General features: G+C 37.0%; 1 protein-coding gene across 1 annotated transcript in view; it reads left to right on the top strand.

The window, feature by feature from the left end:
• lars2 (leucyl-tRNA synthetase 2, mitochondrial) overlaps window positions 1–24,029 on the top strand; it is a 59,521-nt gene that overhangs the window by 18,892 nt on the left and 16,600 nt on the right. Inside the window, exons 5-13 of the mRNA XM_053495149.1 lie at window positions 77–137; window positions 1,201–1,290; window positions 2,669–2,812; window positions 10,978–11,085; window positions 11,605–11,764; window positions 14,204–14,308; window positions 15,417–15,532; window positions 15,975–16,258; window positions 23,177–23,275. Coding sequence (XP_053351124.1) covers window positions 77–137; window positions 1,201–1,290; window positions 2,669–2,812; window positions 10,978–11,085; window positions 11,605–11,764; window positions 14,204–14,308; window positions 15,417–15,532; window positions 15,975–16,258; window positions 23,177–23,275 — 1,167 coding nt within the window. The remainder of the gene's footprint in view (window positions 1–76; window positions 138–1,200; window positions 1,291–2,668; window positions 2,813–10,977; window positions 11,086–11,604; window positions 11,765–14,203; window positions 14,309–15,416; window positions 15,533–15,974; window positions 16,259–23,176; window positions 23,276–24,029) is intronic.

The raw sequence follows: 24,029 nt of genomic DNA, 5'->3' as shown, positions 1-24,029 counted from the left end.
ATCCACCCACACACATCAAGCCATCAGGTCTTTGCCAGTCCTTGACCTTTACTTTACATTCTCACTCTCCCTACAGTAACATCCAGTCCATGCGGGAGCAGCTGAACAGCCTGGGGCTGTGCTTTAATTGGGACAGGGTGAGTAGGGAGGAAATCTGACACGTGTGTGTTTCTCCGCAGGTGAGGAACCACATTGCTTTCAGTACAGTTTGCTAACCTTGCATCATTTCATCATCACAGCTGTTGACTCTGAAGCTCTGAGTTAGTGTTGCCATGATGCTTCCCGAGGCACATGTTTGTAAAAGTGACTGGTTACCATGTGAATAGATGGATGATATTTCCAGTACTAGCAGAAATAATGTCCCATTCTTCCAGAGCTGACACCTCACTTGGCAGATGTAGAGAAATTTGTTTATTTTAGTGAAATTCATGCCAGCACTGTGTACTGACTGCATCGATTTGCATTAGTGTTTAAAATGCGTGAAATACTCAGATAACTACAAAAAAGTGACATAATTTGTTTAAATTAATTGTGATTGATTTGATTTGATCAACAAGTTTTTACATAAATCATCTGGTAACCTGATAATGGAACAATCTACAGTATGCCTGTGTGAGTCAGTCGATTATCAGATTTTGTTAGATCACTACATGTAAGAAAAGCTGTTACCTTTACTACATTTCCCATTAGTGAGATAATTTTATCACTGCTATTGAGTATCTTGAGAGTCATTAATTCTTTCTGTTGACTTAATAACAAAGAATTGATTAAAAAGACAAAGTTATTCCATCAATGCAGTTTTTCCTGATGGCATAGGCATATTTCAGGACTCAAACTGTGAAAGAGTGGTTCTGGCAGCATGTGGATCCATTTTTACACATGAATAGGCCTCCACATTGCACTTTGTAATCAAAGCCAAATTTAGTCGGACGATTAGGGTGTGCAACTTTATTTTTTTGGCCAGGCAGTGTATTAATGCCATTCAAGTGGTTTTCAAACACTCTACTCTTTAAAAATCAGACTTCTGAAGAACTTTAAACACCTTTAGTCTGGTATAAGATTTTAAAGCAAGATGGCCATATAAGTAATCCGCTAACCTGCTAGATGCTGTAGCATAAATTATTACGTGCATTCATTATTTAAATGAAAACATGATTGAAGTTGCTCAGAAATCAATTTTTCATTCCAATCTGTTGACAGGAAGTCACCACTTGCTTGCCTGATTATTACAAGTGGACGCAATATATGTTTGTGAAGCTTTTTAAAGCGGGACTGGCATATCAGAAGGAGGTAAGATATATAATATGCATGTTTGTTTGAACATGAGGTGTTACCCACATACGTGTATTAAATATGTTTGCCTCAAAGCTTTGAAGGAATAGTTTTTCAAGTCTGTCTTAAATCAAAATTGAGGTTCATGTGCATAAGTGCATTACTATTCTTGGGCAAGTCGTCTTCTTTATAAATTTTCCTCTCTGTGAAGTTTGCCACCCAAAACATATGAAGCTTCATATGAAGCTCCTGCAGTCCCACTGAGCTAAATCATGTTTTATCTTTCAAAGTTAGTGTGTTTTGTATAAACTAAATATTTAACTTTTTTTTTTTTTCTCTCTCTCTCTTGGAACTTACCATATGGCTAGCCCTAGGGCTGGAACGAAATCTATGGTAATACACCTCAATTCTGATTTAGGACAGACTTCTGAACTATCCCTTTAAGTATAGTTTAGAGGAAAAAAAACTGTACTCCCAACACATATGTAGGTGAAGTGTATACACTACCAGTTAAAATGTGGTCACATGACTTATAGAGGATTTTTTAAAACAGTTTTTATACATGTTTGAAGCTTTTAAAAGTACTTGTTTATGGATTACATATTGATCATATATAATTTTTATTATAGTATAATTTTTAACCAAACAAAGTTTGTAGGATTGAAGCTAAATGTTGCAGATTAATTCTGAAATATATTTACATATGCTTTTTGATTTGAATATATTACACATTCAGTTTAGGTCAGTTTAGTATGTCTAACTGTAGTGTGTACATTGCTGACAGAGAGAGAGAGAGAGAGAGAGAGAGGAAGACACATACACACTGTGAAATTGAGACTTTCTATCCTTTGAGACATAGTGTGTTGTTTGCAAATTAAGAGAATGTGTTGAGAACGTTGGACAGAACCTTCTTTCTAAAACATAAGGGACTATTGTCTGAAAAAAAATAATAAACACTGAGTTTTTGTTTCCTGTCCAGCAAGTTTCTCTTGTGATTCTGTTTGTATGAGGTTCACACAGTACTGTGTGTGAGTGTGCATGTGTTGTATGGCTTTGCATTATTCAGGTTGGCTTTACATATAACATTGCATTTATTAAATGTAGATGTGTGCTATGTGATTGGCACCTGAAGCCAGAGCCAAGAAACATGAAACATGAACTCATCTAGCTTCTTCCACCTCAAAGAAAGAGTGGGAAGCTGTTCTCTCCTACCAGGCAACGTTTGCATCCAACCTTGTGTGCTGTGTTTCTAGCATCTTTCCCCTGAGCACCATGACTTTAACTCCCCCAAGAAATCAATGCAAAGACACACATCTAGTGTGTCTTTAGTTAGCTCACAGATCTTTGCTCAAACAGAACTTAAATATAATTAATACCAAAGTGTCTCTCTCTTCAGGCACTGGTAAACTGGGACCCAGTGGATCAGACAGTCTTGGCTGATGAGCAGGTGGATGAAAACGGCTGTTCGTGGCGGTCTGGTGCGCGTGTGGAGCAGAAACTCCTTAGGCAATGGTTCATCAAAACCACCAATTATGCCAAGGTGAGTTAATACACAACCTGGCAACTTTCAGCTCTAAAAGAAACATCAACTCAAAGCACTGCCTGGGGATAGAACGCCTCTAGTTCTTCTGGAGGCCTACAGTCTGTTTAGCCATATTTAACACTTATTTAACACAATGAATTTAATGCAAGTATTGTATTAGTAGTAAGTATTACTACATACTATTTACTTTTTTTCTGTAATGACAAACTGTTTTACTATGGGTAAATGTTATTAGCATATATTATCATTAAATATTAAAATGTAATTACATAATACAAACATAAAACATATACTGTATGTTGAGTATTGATTTCTAAATCTGCTACCTGGTGACACTTAAAAGATGATGAAAAGAATTAGATTTTTTAAATTTCATTTCTATTCACCACCATGTCACTGGTTTTTCATTTAAGGGGTTATTTGTAATGCTTGATCATAAAGCATTTTTCTGTTCTCAATATTAACTTCTCTGTATTGTAAGTTGTAAGTCAAACCCTCTATTATTTCATTGGACCTTTTGCCTTGATTATGGCTGTGGCATTGTTTTGATAAACATATGCAATGCCACAACAGTTATTCTATTCCAGATTTAATTATTAACTTTAACATTAACACTAATTTCTGTCTTAGATCTTAGGTCGTAAAGTCTTCTGCAGCAGATTCTAATGGGTCTAAGAGCTGGACTCTGTGGTGTCTAATACACATGTGAAAATGATGTCTCATGCTCCCTTTCACGATTTGTGCCTGATTAATCCTGGCATCATCATCTTGGAATATGCCTGTGGCATCAGGGAAGAAAAAAATGTTTCATGTGAAAATTATGGTCATGTAGTATATTCAAGTCATCAGCTGACCACATTTTTTGGGCACATAATGTTGCTGATTTTACATCTGGACAACTGAAACAACTTTAAATCATAACACTGCCCCCATAGGCTTGTACGGTAGTCAGTGCTATGCAATTAATTAAATTCAATCATTATTGGCTTCCAATGACTATGATAACAAGATAAACAAGGTTAAATGATTGTTACACATTCCATCCCACAATAATGTTTTTTGTTTTGTGTTAGAAATCACCCCTCCCTCAAAGCCCGAGCTTACTCGCATATGTTTGATTCAGTCAAAGATTATACTTTGCAAGATTGGTTACTTGTGAGCAAAAAATTTATAATTGTATAACATCCTTTAATACAATCAGGCAGTTTGATTACCACAGAGAAGAGCAAAAAGTTCAAATCGGTCATGATTTTATGCAATCGTTGGTTCAGGTTGAGAAAAAATGGGAAGCTAGACTCTGGTCAACAAGAAAAGTGAATTAAATTCAGGTAAAAAAAGAACCACACAGCTGCACAGTCATCGATAGATGGATCTCTTGTTTATGCAATCACCTTCCCATCCAGGTCTCGGATGCATAAAGAAATAACACATTTACATGATACTTAAAGGATTTGCTATATGTTATGGCTGAAAAAAAATGCTTTTTAGCTGTTATATTTCAACTTATACAATAATAAATGCATGGTCCACAATCAATGAATAATCTTTTTTAATAATTGTGATCTCAATATTGACTCAAATAATTATGATTATAATTTTTGCCATAATTGATTGCTCTAACAATAGACACTAGAATTGAGAGGCACATCACTTCATCTGCCTCTCTTCTTAACCTGATTATTTGCACCATCATGGGGACCATGGACAGGGGTGAATTTGGACTTTTCAGACCACATGCCCTTTTTTCAATTTAATTTTTTATGCTATATAACAACGAATCTTTTTTTTTTTTCATTAGCCTCACTGATAAAAGGTTTTCTTAAGGCTATCCAGCAGTTTAGTCCCAATCCCTTGAGTTCTCTTTACAGTATAAGTATGGAAATGATCTTTCACTATTGAGCATAGCCGTGAGTTCTACTGTTGTTGTTTTTTTTTTGTTTTTTTACTATTGTTTTCATATTGCCATATGCAGTATCATCATTACTGTGGTAGTTATCCAACTGCAGTGAAATCACTACAATAATTATCCAACAGAACTTAACTATTAACTTAGTTAAATCGAGGTGGTGACAAACAAAAACACAATCATTTGGTAAGTTTGTTTGTGCCATAATTTAATTACTGTCTAGAAAGTTTTATCAATCTTTATCATTTTGTTAAAATAGACCTGTACAATTTATAATGTTTTAGTATTGTTAATGTTTGTGAGCCAAAACGTGTCAAGTCAAACATCCTGGACATCAAGACAAATCCTTACATTTTCTTCATACTAGCATGTGTTTGTTGATCACACTCATGAAGTGCGACTCATTTTCCCTACAAAGCTCATGTCTATCACGTGAAGCCAACATAACCCCATAAAAGTTCAAGTGCACAGATTGCTGCAGACAATGTGAATGAGGATAAAGTTAAAGGGCTAAAAGTTGAAGAGCAGAAGTCAAGGTTTACCTTAATTAGCATGAGAGGATGTTTTAAGTACCAAATTTCTTGTGTAAACACTTATCTGTATGATTTGCAAAAAATTGTGATAAAGCTTAAGCTAATTGTAGCCCAGTGCTAAATCTTAAAAAAAGAAAATAAATCAGGTTGTTCACACTTTAAATTAGGGTTTGTGCCTTATTCATTTGATCTAATTCGGTATGTTGGCAATGCATATCTCAATTTTTGGCCTCTGAAAAAGTAATTCCACCTCTGAGAGGAGGAAAGATACAGCTTAATTTACCAGTACATTTAATGAAAGAATTCATGATGGTGTTCTATACTTTCTCCATAGACATTCTCCACATATCTGCATATTTCGGGTAAACATTCAGGAACACAAGTCTACTTTGTTTAACTTCTATTATAAATTTCAAGTACAAATAGTTTTGTACTTTTTTTACTTGCTGTTAATGGTAATGTAAATTGCAGATATACTGTTGTTATTACAGATGCAATGGATAGTGATTTGGTGGCAAAAAATCTTAAAGTATTCCTTTAACTTTTACTGCGCAACTATATTCACAACTGTTCTTAGTCATATAACAGGGTCATGTTTGATTCTTGTCTGAAATTTGTTCTGCTTTTATTGCAATTTCAGCTCCATAAGACTGTAGTTTAGAACAGATTGTTTTTATGCAGTGTTGTGTGCTTCGCATAAAAAAAGAAGACTGGGCACTTAAGGATTCACACAACTGCTGAAAGATAGTGAAGCATCCTGTTGGCCTGAGATCAATCTGGCTGTTAGAGAGATCTGTTGTGTTATTGCTCTCTGTTCCTGCTATGGCTTTTAAGTATTTGCAGCGCCAAATTGGAACACATTTTTGGTGTGATTTTGTCTCTGTGGTCAAGCTGCCAGTTTCACATGTCTTAATTGACCATGTCCAACCCTTGCCAATTTGAAAGGAGGAAATGGTTTTATGTCACCTTTTTATGAAGTGGGTCCTCTCAGTAACATTAAAGCTTTCTCCATGGCATAAAAAGGTGCGCTGTCTGGCTTCCTTTAAGAGTAGAATATAAACTTGTTATCTGACATGTCCTTTTTTTTGGATCTTTGCAATGATTGTTGCAGTAATGTTCCTATTCATCCTCAGTCATGTCTGGGTGAGCTGTCTCTAGAGATTTACCTTTTCTGAGTTGCTATTTGAGCACCAGGTGTGGGGCTTTCTCAAGATATGAAAAGGGTTCAGAAGTCTAAATCTTATCTTTAATAAAATTCTAGGTAACTTCCTGACAAAAAGACCCTTATTGATTGAGGGAGGATTTAACAGAATTATTCCTGGCTTGGCATGTAGGTATGTGCGATAACGTTATCTAATAAAATACAATCTAATGCAGTAACTACTAGATAGTTTTTACGATGCAGTTTTTCCTTCATAGATTAAGATCAATTATATTAATTAGCATTCATTTTTAAATAAAAGTCATGTCATATTGTCCAAACCCAAGTTATTATTGTTGAGATTTAAATTATGGAGATTTTTCATCTTTCTTCTACATGTGATGGCTCTTATTTTTGGTGCATGCATCTAAATCTGTTTTAAACTTGCAAAATATAAACCTTTTATAACCTGTATACCTTGGCACATGCTGCTTTCTAGTTTAACGGATGTGTAAAATCCATTCCTGATTCATGAATAACAGTGTTTGTTCAGACTAGGCTTCTTCATTGAGCTGAAATGGCTTTTCTCTAGCTCTGTAATGGAGAGGTATAGACTAATGGACTAGTGTGGATTTTATTCTGCCAATCAGTTCTTGTTCATGCAGTCACATACAGAACTCATGGAGGACATATCTCTTTTGAGTGACACTGTTCCAGTTGTCCTGATTATGAGGTCTATCCATCCCCCCCCCTTTTTAGTGCACTGTTAAATCAACGCTGTTTCTCTTAGTTCCAGCTCTTTTATCTAAAAAAAAAAAAAGGCACTGGTTCGACTGAGAAGTTCGACTGAGTCTTGCTTCTTGATTGCAAGTATACCAGGATGTCCTCAATGTGTGGATATGATGCAGGATTCCATGGATCTTAGCTAGGATTCTTTTTCCGATGAGTGGCGCCAGCTCCTTCACAATAAAAGGGTCTGAATTACATTAATGTCCCAGCCTGCACACAGAGTATCATTTGTGTCCGGTATTAACCTGAAAAAATCAAATCACTTTTAAAATGAATTTGATGTATTTTCCAGGCTGATCTATTGACTTTTTTTTTTTTTTTTTTTTTTTTTTTGCTGAAAATGGGTGTCTTTTCAAATTTAGATAATTTTTGTTTTTTTCTTTTTTAATGCAAAGTCAGGTCACTCATTATTTTAATTTTATGCTAATTATTATATCAAAGACAATAACAACAAAAGAGTCATCTGCATGCACCTGCTTTTTAAATAGTCCCCTGTAATCGGTTTATCATAGTCAGTATATTATCGTTAGATGGTCTTTATTATCTTAAAAAAAAAAAAAAGGATGCTAAAGTCAATACAACTGTAACTTGATGCTCTAGAGGTCCTTTTTCTAATGGTGTTGAGAGGCTTCTCCTCGCTTGGTGGGTTTTCTCCGGGTTTTCCATGTTTACTCCCACAGTCCAAAGACATGCAGATTAGATTAATTTGCGTTCCCAAATTGCATGTAGTGTGTGAATGAACGCGTGAGTGTTTATGTGTCTGTGCCCCACTTTGTGCCCTAAGTGCCCTGGCATAGGCTCCAAGCCCCCAAGACTCTGTACACAGAATACAGAGGATAAGTGAGAGAGACGGGTAGAGTCCATTTTAATAGAGTAGATACAGTAGATGTCATTTTTTTGGGAGACATATGCTGTTTTCTGTGTTTGCTTTTACTTTCCGAACACTAGAACTGTGTGTATCTGTTTTTTTGTGTGGGTGTGGATGTTTTTCACTGTTGTCTGATGTTTGGCATGTTAGGGTGGACCAGTTTGTTCCTGTGACTTCACAGATCCTCTCATTTGCAAAGCAGTGCAGCTCTTCATGTGTTTGCATGCGTGTGTGAGAGAGAAAGAGTGACAGAGTAAGTATAGTTTGTAGGGGGAAATCAGCGAAGTATCATTACTCACATAACGAGCACTCATTATTGAACCACATTAATTAGTGTTGGTGTGTGCGCGTAAGTGTGTATGCTATTAAAGAGACGCTCACAGATGCATGCAAAAAGCAGTGGCCTCTGATGTTGTAAAAGACACTGATAAGGATGTTACTAACTGAATTTGATATCATTCTATTTTATTGTTAGTTTTATACTTTACAGAATCAGTGGATTACCCAGCTCTCTGTGAGCCATAAACCCAACAATACAATATACACCACTTACTTTTTAAATATCTTTAAAATCTGTTAAAGTCATGAGAAATCTGTTTTGTCATCATTACAAATCAAATGAGGAATGAAATATGTCTTCAGTCAGACAATATGTGTAACAGACAGGCCAATTTGTATTATTGAGCATTTTCAATAAATACAAACAACAGACTGGGTGCTGCTGTGTAATCTGTTGAAACAGCTGTAAGAACTTTTAAAGTGACTTTAGACAATATGCACAATACTCAGTAAGGGTAGAGAATTCGCTGAATAATGGTTTGAAATTGGTGAAACATTAACTCAAGGCTAGTTTATTACACTACAACCATAAAAGTTTTAGAATGAGACAAACATAATTTTTTTCCCGTAAAGGTTTATTTCCTTTGACTGACGAATTTATGAAAGTAATCCACTACGGACAAGCACTTCTACATCTGACATCCCTAGATAACCTCTTTTGCCCTGTTGCCCTCTGGTTTGTTTGACTTTATCCCTATGGTGCTTACTAGCCTTGCGTTTCCATAGAGACAGTTAGTGCTTTTGGGTGTGTTTATAATCCCAATTGAAACCGCTTTCTGCAAAAGTGTGAATGCCTTTCATTTGGAGAAGCACATAGATTAGAAATGTGTTTCAGGTTCAATGCTTCTGAGGTTAGCTTCATTTGTTTTTGACACCTGATGTGCAGCTTAGGTGCTTGTGTGACCACATGGACAGAATTATCTCTGACTGAAAAAGATATGAAAGTTCTACTGAGTTACAGATCTCTTGCTTTTATTTAAATGACTTTCATTGACTTTCATGGAAGCAAATAGTAACTAATACAGGAGTAATTTTCGAATGGATGGCTAGACAGGATGGCTAGACAGAAGCTCTAAATAAATTATAAATTATCCAATACATGTTATACTCTGATAAGACTAAGGTAGAAATTTTGGTCAGAATTCCGAAAAATATCTTTGTCACGAAAACAAGACATCTTATCACCTTAAGAACAACACTAACCATGGTGAAGCATGGTGGTGGCAGAATAGTACTACATAATGTTGTGCTTATTGTCAGGTTTCATGGCTTGTTTTTTGCTTACTTCAAATTTGTCACTTTGGAGCATTGTGAAACGTATTATTAACTTTTTTTTCCTGAGCAAAAGTATTTGAACCTCTAGTACAGTATAAGTATAATAGCCCATCATCAGTGATGGTCAAGAACATGTCTTTTTCTGTTCATTCCTGCCTCATTCTCCTTATTTTCAGGATAGTCTCCAAAATCATGATGTCCCTAAAATTCATGAAGATGAATGAATGATATATGTACATTACGTCCTTTGGCAGGCGCCCTCATTCAAAGCAAAAAAAAAAAAATTCTCATTACACATCTAAATAGGTGAGGGTGAAAAGCTTTGCTCAGGGGACCTTCAGGTCAGTAATCCAATGCATTAACCACTGAGCCACCCCTTCCATTTATTTAGTGTATAGTGCAGATATCGCCAAAGTGTTATAAATTTTGTGTTACCGCCCACCCCAATCATGATCGCTAATTATACTGAGTAGTTGAGACTTGAGCATTAAGGGTAGAAAATGCTCACAGCAGAGACAAGTGTGTCTCGAGTTCCCTACAAGAGCTTTGAAGTACAATCTTCTTGAGGTAAATGGCTAAAATGAAAAGCAAATCTACAGCAACTTTCCCACCAAGACCAGACACCTGACCCTCTTCTTCCGCCTTTGAGATCGCACACAGTCTCACATTAATGAGTGAAACGCGAAGCCAGGAGCAGCCGCAGGGTCCGAAAGATTATTTTGTATTTGCCTTTCCTCTGGGGAACCGAGCTCCTCAGGGCCCATCGTGCTAATGAGGAGTGACAGAGAGGAGAGAGATATCACAACAGGCAGGAGTGACTGCTCATATCCTCTCTTTCACTGCCTTTCAGCCCAGCTGAGCTACTTGGCCCCCATTATCGTTATTATGGATAGCTCCCTTTTTGTTATTCACATGTGCCAGAGTTCACTTCCTTCCAACCAACTGTCCTTTCTGCTTCTTCTGGGAGTCTTTTCTCTTGTCTGGGTCTGAGGTGTTTGGAGGGGGGATGCATGCCTCTTTGTGTGTGTGTGCTTGTCTTTAGGCTGTGTCTGTTCTTTTGTGGCCTGAACATGAGGTTTAAGACATTTATTTCTCATTCTTTGCTACTGTATCATATAATAGTTACTATGATACAATGTTATAACGTATGAGTAATGATATTGAGAGGGTATTTAAAAGGCGAGTGGATGGGGGGCTGGGGCTGCCTTCTGACAATGACCTCCACAAATTCCATTTAAGCACTTTCCTTTATTTATTTATTTATTTATTTTGTCTAAAGCTATATGTATATTGCCACGGCTTATCTTGCAGCCTCTCCTGGATGCCTTGGCGGATCTCCCGGAGTGGTATGGTGTGAAAGCGATGCAGGCCAACTGGATTGGGGAATGCTCAGGCTGCTATTTCGACCATGTACTGATGGTAAGCCTGCTCTTTCTCCAGATTTGAAAAGCTTTTCATTTTTCCATTATTTCCTCGTAGTCATCTTTTTATTACTTTTTTTTATACTGTATTTAATCATTTAGAGTTTTTGTGCCCATGCATTTTCATTATGATGTCTGAACGTTTTATTGCATTTTGTGCATTTTATTACTCTATGTCAGCTTCAGCTCAAGGCTGTATGTGCTGTTTTTCCTCAATCACATTATGAGAGGAAATATGTTCAGTTAGCAGTGTCCTTGATTATTAAATCCATAATTTAATTTCCTAAGGGTTGTGCAAGTAAAATGAGTAGGTGGGCTGAAACGCATGATCTGGCCAGCATTTATTGTAGCATCTCACAAATAGGTTTAATGTAAAAGTAATGCATTTTACAAGAGAAACTGATTTCCTGAAAACAGTACTGATGTTACTTATGAATAATTTTTTTCATAATCCAGTCAAAAATTCATTTCAGACTATAATCTCCTTCTCTGTCTCTATTTTTCTTTTTTCTGTTAGCTGAATGGCAAGGACACAGGTGAGGTACTGGCTGCTTACACATCTTCTCCTGAAGCTGTGTTCGGAGCAGCGTTCGTCTCCATCCTTCCTTCTCATCGGCTATTGCATGGTTCCAGTCCTGTGGGACCTGCCCTGCACAAAGCACATCAGCCTGGAAGAAGTAAGGGATGCCAAGCATACTCACACACATAACATAATATATTGTGCTGCCAATTAAATAGGTACATTTACAGTTTTGCTATGCTAGGGCAGCTGTACCTTACATAAGAAAAAATGTTTCTGCATAGAAAATCGTGTTATGTATTTGTATTATACCAGCACTAGACACAGCACAATGTTACCCTGTTGCTGCTGGTTTGAAAATATCCCAGCACATCATGATATGATTATGATGACATGAATATGATTCATTCCTCAATAACATTCATTTCTAACAAGCAGGCAACATTACAGTCAATATTTATCGATATACAATTATAGAAGTGTACTGTATAATGAATAATGTAAAGGAACATCCTGATGAAATCAGTAGAGCAATAGCATTCGTAATAAATGTGATAAATAAGCATGACTGCAAATAAATCATGCTTAATATTTTAGGGGTTATGCTGCATTAGCAGTGTCGAAGGGCACATAGTAACAGGTTGTTTCAAATCACTCAAGTATATAATTTGTCTGTAGTTTATTTGTGTACTTTATCAGTTGAAATGTTTAGCCCTAGGTCTTTTTATTGTGTGTAATTAAAACCCTGACATTATTTCAAATGGAAGTTTCCCTATAAACATTGTAAAGAGCACAACTTTCTTTGAGTTAAATGTCAGGAATCAAAGACACTATTTAAACAAAATAATAGTCACTTGTGCACATGTATTAAAACCATAAAAACGGCTGTATCATAACTTCCTTTGCTATTAAAACTACATACTATATTCTGACATTTTTAAAATGCATTTTACTGTCTGTAAATGTATTCTGTAGATAAATATTATTTTGATAAATACTAATGCAGGACATGTTTCCCTTAACTATGCAGATTAATCTCGCTGCTGCGAATAACTACAATATGATAGAATTCAATGCTGTGTCCCAAGCCACCGAATGCATGCTAAGTAGTAAGCCTGAATATTAATAACACCACTGGTTTAGAGGCATACTATTTAAAACGGTAGTATATTCACCGCCTGGCCAAAGAAATTACTATTTCAGAAGGGTCAACTTATTGGGCTGCGTCAAGCAAAGAAAAAAAAATAAAAGAAAAAGGCTTTAATTAACTAGGGAGCATAAAATTTAACTTGGGAGCAATTCAAAAAGGTCACATGCTCTGATAAGTCCAGACTGACACTTTTTCAGAGCAATGAGCACATCAGGGTAAGAAAGTAAGCACATGAAGCAATGCGCATCTCATGCACAGTGCACACTGTACAAGCCTCTGGAGGGAGCGTTATGATCCAGGGTTGTTTGAGTTGGTCAGGCTTAGCAACAAAATCATCTATATAAAAGACATGTTAGGTCTTTACATTGATTAGAACTTGCTCTTTTAATGATATATTTACGCTTTCATACATTGGAGGACCCTGGAACCATTCTCAGACATTTTTTCCTGTCTTGATTTTTTAGGTGCTTTTTAATCTACTTTAAAATAAGATATTAATAAGGTGCGAACAAACACCTACAACAATAGATATTAATTTAAAAAGCTAAACTGAATATTTTTACTGAGAATGCTGAGAATATTTTCACAGCTGGAATAACAGTGCTGAAGTGGAGTAAGTGAATTTTAACACTCTGGAGTCGTTTTAAAGCAATAAACCATCTACTTTTTCAATTTCTATTCTAGGATTCACTCAGATTATTGATCAGGGAGTTTATCTGGCTGACAACGAAAGAAGTACAACTTGGCGTAAACAAGGCATAAGATAAAATGTTATTTCTTTGTATTAATAGATTAAGCAGAGAGTTCTGCCGTACAGAAAGACATGCAGGCATGTACATGAGCTTCAACCTATAATAATATCATTGATTACATTAAAGCTGATTTATTTATTCCTACAAACTTTTTTCCCGGCAACGATGGCTACTTGCGCTCGTGTGGAAATACAATGAAGTCAGCTGATGACCTCAATAAACTGAATGACCAGGATATCTCATCAATGGAGTTTTTCTTCACTGATGGCACAGACATATTCCCAGACTCAAACTGTGAAAGAGTGGTTCTGGCAGCATGATGAATCATTTTCACACATGAACTGGCCACCACATGTGTGTTGTAATCAAAGCTAAAGGTGATTGAAAGAAATCTTTTCTGCCAGGCAGTGTAGTTGAAGAAAAATTTGTTGCTCAGCTATAATCTCACAGTGGACAGCATGTACTGAATTTCAAAGCATTTTACAAAACCCAGTGTCTGGCCTACTCTAACCTAGTATAACAACTCACTGTGAAAATGCACTTCTGTTTAAATGCTAACTGTATTTCGTTGCCTTTACTTACATGTGCAGTGACAATAAAGACAATGAACCTAATCTAATCTAATCTAATCTAATCTATACTTAAGAAAACAACTTCACCATCATTTTTTTATATGCTGACTTTTGACCCACAGACTCACTCAGTGAAGTCACTGCACTTAATTTATTCACTGGACGTGAGGTTCCAGTCGTCGTCTCTTCTAAGAACGAGTTTCTGGGACATCTCGACACTGTGATAGGTAAGTGAATTTATATTAGAATTTCCCTCTTAAAAAGTGCCTGTAGGATGGAGGGCACTCAGTGCTCTCACGGTATTGACGGCTTAACAGCCAGTCATTGGCTTCTGTGAGCGTGCGCATGTGGAAGGAGCAGATAGCGCTGTCCTCCTAGTGTGTTACTCTGCCCCCAATGCTGCGTGACCAAGCAGTCACGTGGTGCGGAGGTAACATATGATAGTCTTTGGCCCTTCCTGACTGACTGGTAGTAGTAGTAGCCTTAGTGTGGGAGCCCCCTAGTGACCAGGGGGGATTGGATAAATTATAGAGAAAATTGGAGAAAAAAAAAAAAATGCTATGGCTGTTTGTGATCAACTATACATTGGTAAACATCCCACCATTTCCGAGCATGGTCTGTGAAATTTTCACCACTTCTGCTCGTCTTACTCAGGAGCTTCTTGCACAAAGCTCTTTGTGTACAAGACATTTCCTGAGTGTGTGAGCATTAAAAAAAATGAAAGAGTGAATATATGGGTGACCTCTGTGTTTGGAAGTGATTAAATTGGAAAAATTGAGCCTGTGCATGAGGATATGAACCTGTGTGTGAAGGAGAAGGGGTTTGAATGAAGGTGTCTGAGAAGGACAGAGTGAGCTTGTGAAGAAAGGAGTGCGCCCATAAGTAAAGCACTGAGGGGTTAAAGGTATGAGGGAATGGATGACTCAAGGGGTGATGACAGATATAATGAAGCGACTTACGGTGTGAGCTTTTGAGTGAGTGAAAAAAATGATGGAATGTGCGAGTGGGTAAGTGAGTGGATGGGTGAGAGTGTGTGAGAGTGAAGGAGTGAGTCAATGTGTGTGTTAGAGCGAATTTGTCAATGTGTGTGTGAGAAAGAGAGGGAGTGTGAGTGTGGGGGAAGAGTGTGTGTCTATGTGTGTAAGAAAGACAGAGAGTTTGTAATATGTGCCATAGTCCTCTTTAGTAATATGCAGATTTAAAATAACACCATTTAAACCTGACTCTCTCTCTCTATCTGTGTGTGTGTATGTGTATGTGTGTGTATGTATGTGCGTGTGTATGTGTGTATGTATGTGTGTGTGTGTGTGTGTGTATGTGTGTGTGTGGGTGCAGGCATTCCTGACAGCAGCGATGAGGATGCATGTGTGGCCCAAGAGCTGGGTGTGAGCTGGGAATCAGTAGTGAAGAGTGAAGAAGATGGAAATCACACTGTAATCAACTCTGCTGAGGTACACACTCCTCAAGTGCATCAAGTCCCAGACAACAAACTACAGACACACTCCTTCACTTCATGCTCCCCTCACTTGCCTGTCTGAAATATTCCAGAATAAGCCAAGAACTTCTTTTTAACACTTTTTAACACCAGATTTATGCCAAAATTTCTGAGAATATAAGAGTATTAATTAAAGCAACACAACTAATCCCACTCATGGAGTCATTGATTAGTTAAAAATAAATGACTCATATTTTTAAGCAGTTTGAAGCTTCACAATGCTGTTTCCCCTTGTATTAGATTATATAATATTTAGCATTTAAAGATCCACTTAGATAATCCAGATAATCTGATGTATTTTCTTACAAAAACGATGTAAAAGACAGACTTTTTGTTCCTTGACCTGACATGATATAATTTTGATTGTTGGTTAATTATGGTTAACAGAATTTTTGTAGTTCACAGGTCAGACCCGAGAAGAGGCCTTCAAATCAATTACGGAGAAAGCCCGGGAAAGAAATGTGGGTGGTTACTTGACAAGTTCAAAGCTGAGGGACTGGTTGATCTCAAGGCAGCGGTACTGGGGTACTCCCATTCCCATAGTGCATTGCAGCTCATGTGGTCCTGTGCCAGTTCCTGAGGAAAACCTGCCAGTCATGCTGCCTAAAGTTGCTTCACTTACTGGGAGAGGGGCATCGCCCCTGCAGTCTGCTCAGGAATGGATCAACTGCTCATGTCCCAGGTAAACCTTAATGTCTCTGTACTTCCTGTGTAAGACTTAATTTAACTCTCAGCTTCATGAGTGCCAGGAAGTGACACTTGACTCAAATGCATAGTCTTTGTTTGTTTAATAGTCCTGTAGTTAGAGATAATTGCTGGCCCTTCAATAAGGTGTGTGGGTCAAATATTTGATAAAAACTTAAATAATTTCTGGATTCCCTTTTCATCACTGTTCTCCTCCTTAAGACTGTACAGTGCTGTGAGAAAGTATTTGCACCTTTCAAATTTTTTCTTTTCTTTTATTGTTTGATGATCTGAATCAAATGAGGCACGATGGTGTAGTGGTTAACTGACTCCTTGCATCCCCCGGAACCGGGTTCAATTTATGGCCAGACTCGATTCCCGTCTCTTTGTGCATGGAGTTTGCATGTTTTCCCGTGCTTGGTGGGTTCCCTCCGGGTACTCTGGTCTCCACCCCCCGCAGTCCAAAAACCTGCAGATTAGACTACCTGGCATTCCCAAATTGCCCATATTGTGTAAGTGTGTGCCCTTCCATGGATTACCACCCTGTCCAGGGTTTACCCTGCCTCAAGTCCCCTGGGAAAGGCTCCAGGCCCCCGCGACCCTGAATACAGGATAAAGCGGTATAGACAATGAGTAAGTGGGAGAGATCTGAATCATTCAAGTGTAACAAATATGTAAAAGTAAATAAATAAATACTTTTTCACGGCACTGTAGGTTCTGTCAGAGTTGAGTTACAAAGTCCATATACTGTAGGTGACTGGAAATATGATTCCCCAGGTTAGGTAGTTTTAGTCTCAGACTGTAAAGCATGGTTATGCAATAAATTCCAGAACATTTGTGATGCTAGAATCGTTAAACATGCCCAGTCTGTACAGAGCGTGTTTTGTGACTCACCTGAAACACATTTCATGCCTCCGCAATGTTTTGAGAGATTAAAGAAATGGCAAAACTTGCACAAATTTCCTCTTAAAACAAATGCTAATAGGTCAAAACATGCTTGGTGTGTGACATGTCTCTCATATGGTTTAGCTGACATGCAAGGAATCCTTACAGCCTCCACCTTAGTACTGACAGATTTTTATTCATGTCTCTTTGAAATACATAGCTTTGGCTAAATATTTTAAGAATTCTTACCTAAACACTATGGGTTACAGCTTCAAAGGTTCACAGCTTGATCTACAGTACCAATGTTTGCAGGTTACTGTCTGTGCTGAAAACATGATCCATGTACATATGGGTTATCTTCAGTTCTTTAGTTTTCTTTTTTACCACACAAAATCATGCAAATATTTGAGTTGGCAACACTAATTTGTTTCAAGGGGTGAATGAATTTGTGCATGGTGCCCTGCATGGACTTGGTGTCTTGGTGGGAATGAGGCAGAATTTCATACCCAAAGTCACCTGCAAGTTTCACCATTTTGCGAGCTGAATGGGCTGGTGCATTGTCATAATAAATGCGCACTTTAATTTTTTTAATTGCGGGAGCCATTTTGATTTTGACCCTCTAGCCACATCACAGGGAACTATACCGCACATTTTTTAAACAAGAAGAAATGCTCATGAACATGCTAATTTCTGGAGACATAATTTGGGCAAATATTTTCTGTTTTTTTATATGATAATACTAATTTTATAACGCCCTTCGTTATAAGTGAAATGACCTATTTTGTGCACAGGGAGAACTTTAATACATAATACATTGTCTTAATATTTTCAGCTACCACTCCATAAGCTGAGTTAATAAAAAATATTTAACGTGGCTCCTACTTCTGTTTTAAGTTATGTAAAGATACTTTTGTTGACTTATACATGGAAATACTGTATGCCATATGGTGTCAGAAACCATAAGTCTGTTTGATATCACTTAACAACCGTAATTATTTAAATTAAGTTGTTTAATTAAATTCATAGTAATTATCTTTCCTAAGACTATTAATGTACCATTTTTCAGCTGCTTTCCTGTTTTACATTTACATTTACATTTAGGCATTTGGCAGACGCCCTTATCCAGAGCGACTTACATTTTTATCTTATTATACATCTGAGCAGTTGAGGGTTAAGGGCCTTGCTCAAGGGCCCAACAGTGGCAACTTGGTGGTTGTGGGATTCGAACCTGGGATCTTCCGAACCATAGTCCAATGCCTTAACCACTGAGCTACCCCTGAGCTACCCCTGTTTTAGTTGCATGTGTATTGTTCAAGAACTTTGTTTTTTGATAAGACACTACAACAGACACTTCTTAAATTCATACAAATTTGTCACAATGAAAACTTTAGTTGTTAAGTTTGATTGATGCTTGTAATTGTGGAGAGAATATCAGATCCCTTTATCTGTTGAGAAGATGGCTTTGACAGTTTGAAGAGCATGACTTCAGTTTTTAACTGGTCCTTCAACAACCAATCAGACAGACTACGAAGTGAAGATCGAGTGCACGATAAGGCTTATCAGACTAGTCTCCTCAAAGAGCTAAAAAAAGCTGCAAGTCATTTCCTGAGCAGTGATATTGTCCCTGTCTGGTCTTACTGTTAGCAGCCAAAGGACTAATTGAAAGCCTGCTACAGGCCAACATTCGTAAAAAACCCAAACTGTTGTGCTGCAGCCAAACTGCTGCTGAGGTGGCTCATGACAATCATTACATTTTTCGAGCAGAGAAGACACAGCCTGATGCCAAAATTCTCTGCCCACTCGTGTTGAGCTGTAGCGATCAAGATTTCAACAATTAAGTAAACTTTTTCCTTCCAAATTATTGTAAAGCCAATTTAACGCTTTCTTGTACTTGCAAGGTTAAGACACTCTAAAAGCATCATCTTACAGCAGACTGGCATAATGAGTTTGAAAATGATTCAAGCAAACCCGGAGTAGCTGAGTCTGGCTCACTTGAGCAAAGCACCACTCTATCCAAGAGCCAGTAGTGTGGGCAGACACATAACACACACGCCCACAGTAAGTCTCCTCTTCAACAAACCTCAGCTGTTGCTGACTCTCTAATGGGGTCTCTCATCTCTTTTGAGGACAAATAGCTGCCATTATCTCAGTCAGGTACAGAGATATAATATTCCACCGTAGACCCCTTTGTGCCATGAATCTTTGTGAGACAGAGGCTTGAATTACATATTTACACATTCAGACTCACTTAGCAAGAGATAAAATGGCTTAGGCATGAGAAAATGCACATTTTTTATATGCAGAAAATGACGCATCTCTTTTGCCTTTATGGATTCTCTATCTCACATAAGCTTCAATCTCCACAGGACACTCCATTATGGGTTGCATTAATATTTTCGTTCTTTAAAATGACACCTGACTTTTAAATAATTAACCTGCTATACCTTGGGGTAGTTGCTTAGCAATGTGGTGGCAATGCAAGGCTCAAACTGTAAGCATCAGCTCAGAGATACTGTGAGGTATATAAAGTAGCAACATTATATCATACTTGACTGTTACAATTTGTAATGTGATGTTTAAAATATTAAAACTTAAAATTTACGTACAGAGGTACCTTGGCATATCAAAGCCCCGCCTCACGAATTTTTGCCTTAAGCATACAAAGCATTTTCAACGTACTGACGCTGCCTCCGTTGTCTGTATGTCCAGGAACTGTTTAAAACTGGTTTGCGTTAGTGAAAAGCCAAACTAAGCTAGTTTATTTGTGGGATTTTTGCGTTTGTGCAAGTAAAGACATTGATTCAGTAAAGACATACTGGGTCCCAAGAAAGATAGCTAGGACAGTAGCAAGAAAAAAAGGAAGACAGTTTTGTTTTTTAAAGGAGGCGTGCCAAAAGGAATCATAAATTAAGGTTTGGCTTAATGTCTATTTATTTCATATTTCACTTCATTAGCATGTCTTTTTCTAAATATTTTGGTTGGTGTTATATGCAAAAAATATGTTTCTAGTGTATTATAGTGTTGGAAATTGGAAATATTTGTTGGTGGCTGGAACAAATTAACTGCATTTACTTATTTCCTATGGGAAAATTCGTTTCTCAGTTGGAATTTTCGCCTTAAGAACTTGCCTCCAGAACGCATTTAATTCGTATGCCGAGGTACCACTGTATTGTGTAAAGTACAGTATAATGATTATTATTATTGTATTTAAAAGGCCTATCTTGTATTCCTTTTTAAACAAGTCGTACAGTGCCTACCTGAAATACAGTTCTTATCATGTATTCTGGCATGCTTGATTTTATTTTGTTGCACCTACTTTTCAAACATGTTGTGTCTGTGCCTGTAGCTTTAAATGTACTGTGTTTGAACATCCTTTGTGGAAGTGCCTTTACTTAGCCACAATCATGATGCGCAATGTTTTTTCAGAGGCTTAAATGCCCCTTTAACCCTCGCAAGGACATTATAAGGCATTTCCTACTTGTTTTGTGGAAAACAAGCGAGAGCTGGGGGGAGCATTTTAATAAGGTAGAAACTGGTTTACTATGAGCATATTTTACCTTTATTATTTTTTTTGGTTCACAGTTATATTCTCAACCTAAAATTGTCCTTAGGGCTGAAGAAGGCTAGGTTTACTGTTTGCGGTTAGCTGCTAACCTACCTACTTTCAGCTTGTAAGAAACAGATGGTCAGAGATGTATGGTACAGTAGCTCTCTCTGATCCCTGTTTTATTTTTTTTGTTTTACATTGAAGCCTCATTGTGCAATAGAGTTCATATTTCCACACACACAATGGATTTGTTGCTATTTAAAGAGCATAGAATTGGTTTAAAGCATTTCACATCAATAATCTTCTACATATCACTACTCCTCAAAATTACTATCCCAAAGATTTATTAGCCTTACTGTGTGCCTAAGTTTAAAAGAACAAAGAACAAAGAAGCTCAGCAAACACTTACCTGTACTGCAAAATTAAGGTCACACTCAGAGACGGGGGGAAAAATTATGAGTAATATATTGCAATGCTATTGGGTGGTAATTCATGTATTGCCACACTGATGCCAAAATAAATGTTTTTTTAAATACATTTTTATTTATATATGTTTGATTTTGAGATGGTAATACTGTATGTTGCAGTTCCTCTCAAATTCTTCAGGTGGTGCTCTCTGAAGTATTCACACATTGACGCACAGTTTCCTGTGTGGTAAGAGCAAGTTATTTGTTTAGAGTTATAATGAAAACTGATTTTTTTTCAAATGGGATATTTCCAAAAATCATGTACTTAGAATTGCAATACAAATTAAATTGGCATCTGGGTATCGTGATATCGTATCGGGTGGTCCCTTATGATTCCCATCCCTAGTCACGCTTATAGTTTCAGGATCTGGAGTTGAGTCACAGTCAACAGAAATAGATCCACAATTGAGCTTTAGTATTTACACAAAACCAGCTTGCAGTTTTCCACTGTTGAGAGAGCAGTACAATATTGTTTTAACTCTGTCAAAGGTCCAGTTCAAAACATAGTTCTGACATGACTTTTTGGAGCAAATCTGAGTCAAAGAGGAGTCTTACCGTTTTTCTCTTCCTTAAGAATATTTTGAATATATTTGGTTTACAAAGAAATTACATGCTAATTTAAAGAAAAGAAAAGGAAAAGATGTGTTTTTCCTCATGGGTTTTGCATGTACAGTACACACGCACTACAGACCCAATAGACTGTCCAAAATGATAAAAAAGTGAATTTAATGTTGCATATTCTGGAATGATTTCTGCTCACCACAGATAAGAAGAGTGGTTATTTGACTCAAATCAGTCTGGCTCTTTCATCAGACCATTTTGGTAAAAACTCTTGAATCTTTTGATAAAAAGCCCATATGGCCTAAAAAACTATCGCATTGTCGAAGTCACTGAGAATTATTTTCCCAATTTTGCTGGTGCTGATTGCTTCACCTGTATTTGCATGCATGTCTGCTTTGCCCGGCTTCCACAAGATTGGCTGATTTGATATCTGCATATCCATGAATGATTTGGGGTCAAGCATTTCTAATAAAGTGGACAGAAAGTGTATATCAAAACATTTGCTTTTTCTAATATCTGCAAAAAATTAGTAAAATTTATCACCACATCAATGTCAATTTGTTGTCCAAGGGTGAACTGATATCCCACTAGACAAATAGAGGTTATCTGAAATTTGTATACGTACTTTTTGTCCTGCACTCCTGTTTTGCATCTCATCTGGTGGAAAGGCTTCATTTTATGGTTGAAACAGTTTTGGGTGATATTCTGTTTGCTTTAGAGAGAGAAGATGGGAGGTGGCATTCCAACACAAACACAGCCACATATGCACTGGCACTGCTCTGGGGTTGGCTTGAAATTCCCAGTTCTGTGTCCAGTAACAGGGCTGAGTGACAGGGATAAAGTGGCCTAGTAGCTGACATCTTTCGAGCATGTTTGGACTGCTACTAATTAGAAACATTATTATACATTATCAGTATTTTGCATTTTCTGTGATTTCAGTTATAGTGTCATGCTGTGCTTAGAAAGTGCCTCGATTTAATTTAATCTTTTGGACGAATTTGTTTGAGACCTGCAGAGTATTTGATGCTATTCATGATGCAAATGTTTCCTTCTGTAAAAGTTCAGTTATGTAGGTTTAATTGTTATTTATTGTAATGTAGAATTATTGTAGTATTCTTTTTTTATTTTATTACTGATTTCACATTTTGTAGCATGGACTCAGTGAGCAGCAAACTTTTATTATAAAAATCTTTTGTAAAAGTAATGTGACACTTTTTTGTAGATGCTTGGGTTCCAAATGACCATTTATTTTTTATTTTTTTCTACATTTTTAAAATAACAGTTTCAGACTCTTTACTGGCATCTATAATACTATCTTGAATTCAGATATCTGCATGTAAAAATGTTGCTGTATTTGATGGGTACTGATGTGTTGGTATTTAGGCTCTATTTAGTCAAGTCATGCTTTTGTGATTGTCTGTATTGCAACGTGGCTTTTTCTTCTTTTTTATGTCAGGTGTAAAGGTCCTGCTCAGAGAGAGACCGACACTATGGACACTTTTGTCGATTCTGCCTGGTACTATTTCAGATACACAGACCCACACAACTCGCAGAGGTAAGAACGAAGGTTCATGAGGGTTCTTTTCATCCACATTTTTCTCTTACTTTGTCTCACTTCTCTGTCTGTCTGGAATGTTTTTAGATTGTGTGTGCTGATGTTTATGACCCATTTGGACATTTCAAAACATTTAAGTAACACAAGGATATTGTAAGTTTAGCAATCTATACCACTTACAGCAAACATACAGCATGTGGTTATCTAACCTCAGTGTTAAATTGATAGTTTGTTTTTTTCAGTCTGCTTTAATCAAAATTAAGGTGCATGTAAGTACATTACAATAGGTCTAGGTCATTGAAAAAAATTTCTGCTCTGCACACCAACTGTGAGGTTTGTCTAGTGGAACACGAGTATAAAGTAAGTAATCAGGAACAAATTCCACAACCCTTGTTCTGGGCAAAAATGCAATCCAAAGTTTAACTGAGACTCATATGAAGCTTCTGCAGTCCCACTGAACTAAACCGAGTCAAAATATTTAAAATGTGTTTATTATGTAAGTTGTTGTAGTTCTTTCTTAATTACCTAATGTGATGTGTGTTATTTTATAGTTTTGGAAAAATCCAGTATTGTTCTTGAATGTAGAAAAAAAATCTAAACTTTTACAAGAAAGGGGTGGAAGGTTACTGATCAGAGAAAATCACATCACTGGTACTGTGTATGTATGTTATATACCTAATGTAGACTCATGGGTTTTGTAGGAAAGCAAGTGTGACAAGGTTACCAGAAGAACATTCTCCAGCTTTTAATTTAG

The sequence above is a fragment of the Clarias gariepinus genome, chromosome 4, assembly GCF_024256425.1.
Source record: "Clarias gariepinus isolate MV-2021 ecotype Netherlands chromosome 4, CGAR_prim_01v2, whole genome shotgun sequence".
NCBI classification, from domain to species: domain Eukaryota; kingdom Metazoa; phylum Chordata; class Actinopteri; order Siluriformes; family Clariidae; genus Clarias; species Clarias gariepinus.
The sequence above is the reverse complement of the archived record's forward strand: the minus strand, read 5'-3'. Positions and strand labels throughout refer to the sequence as shown.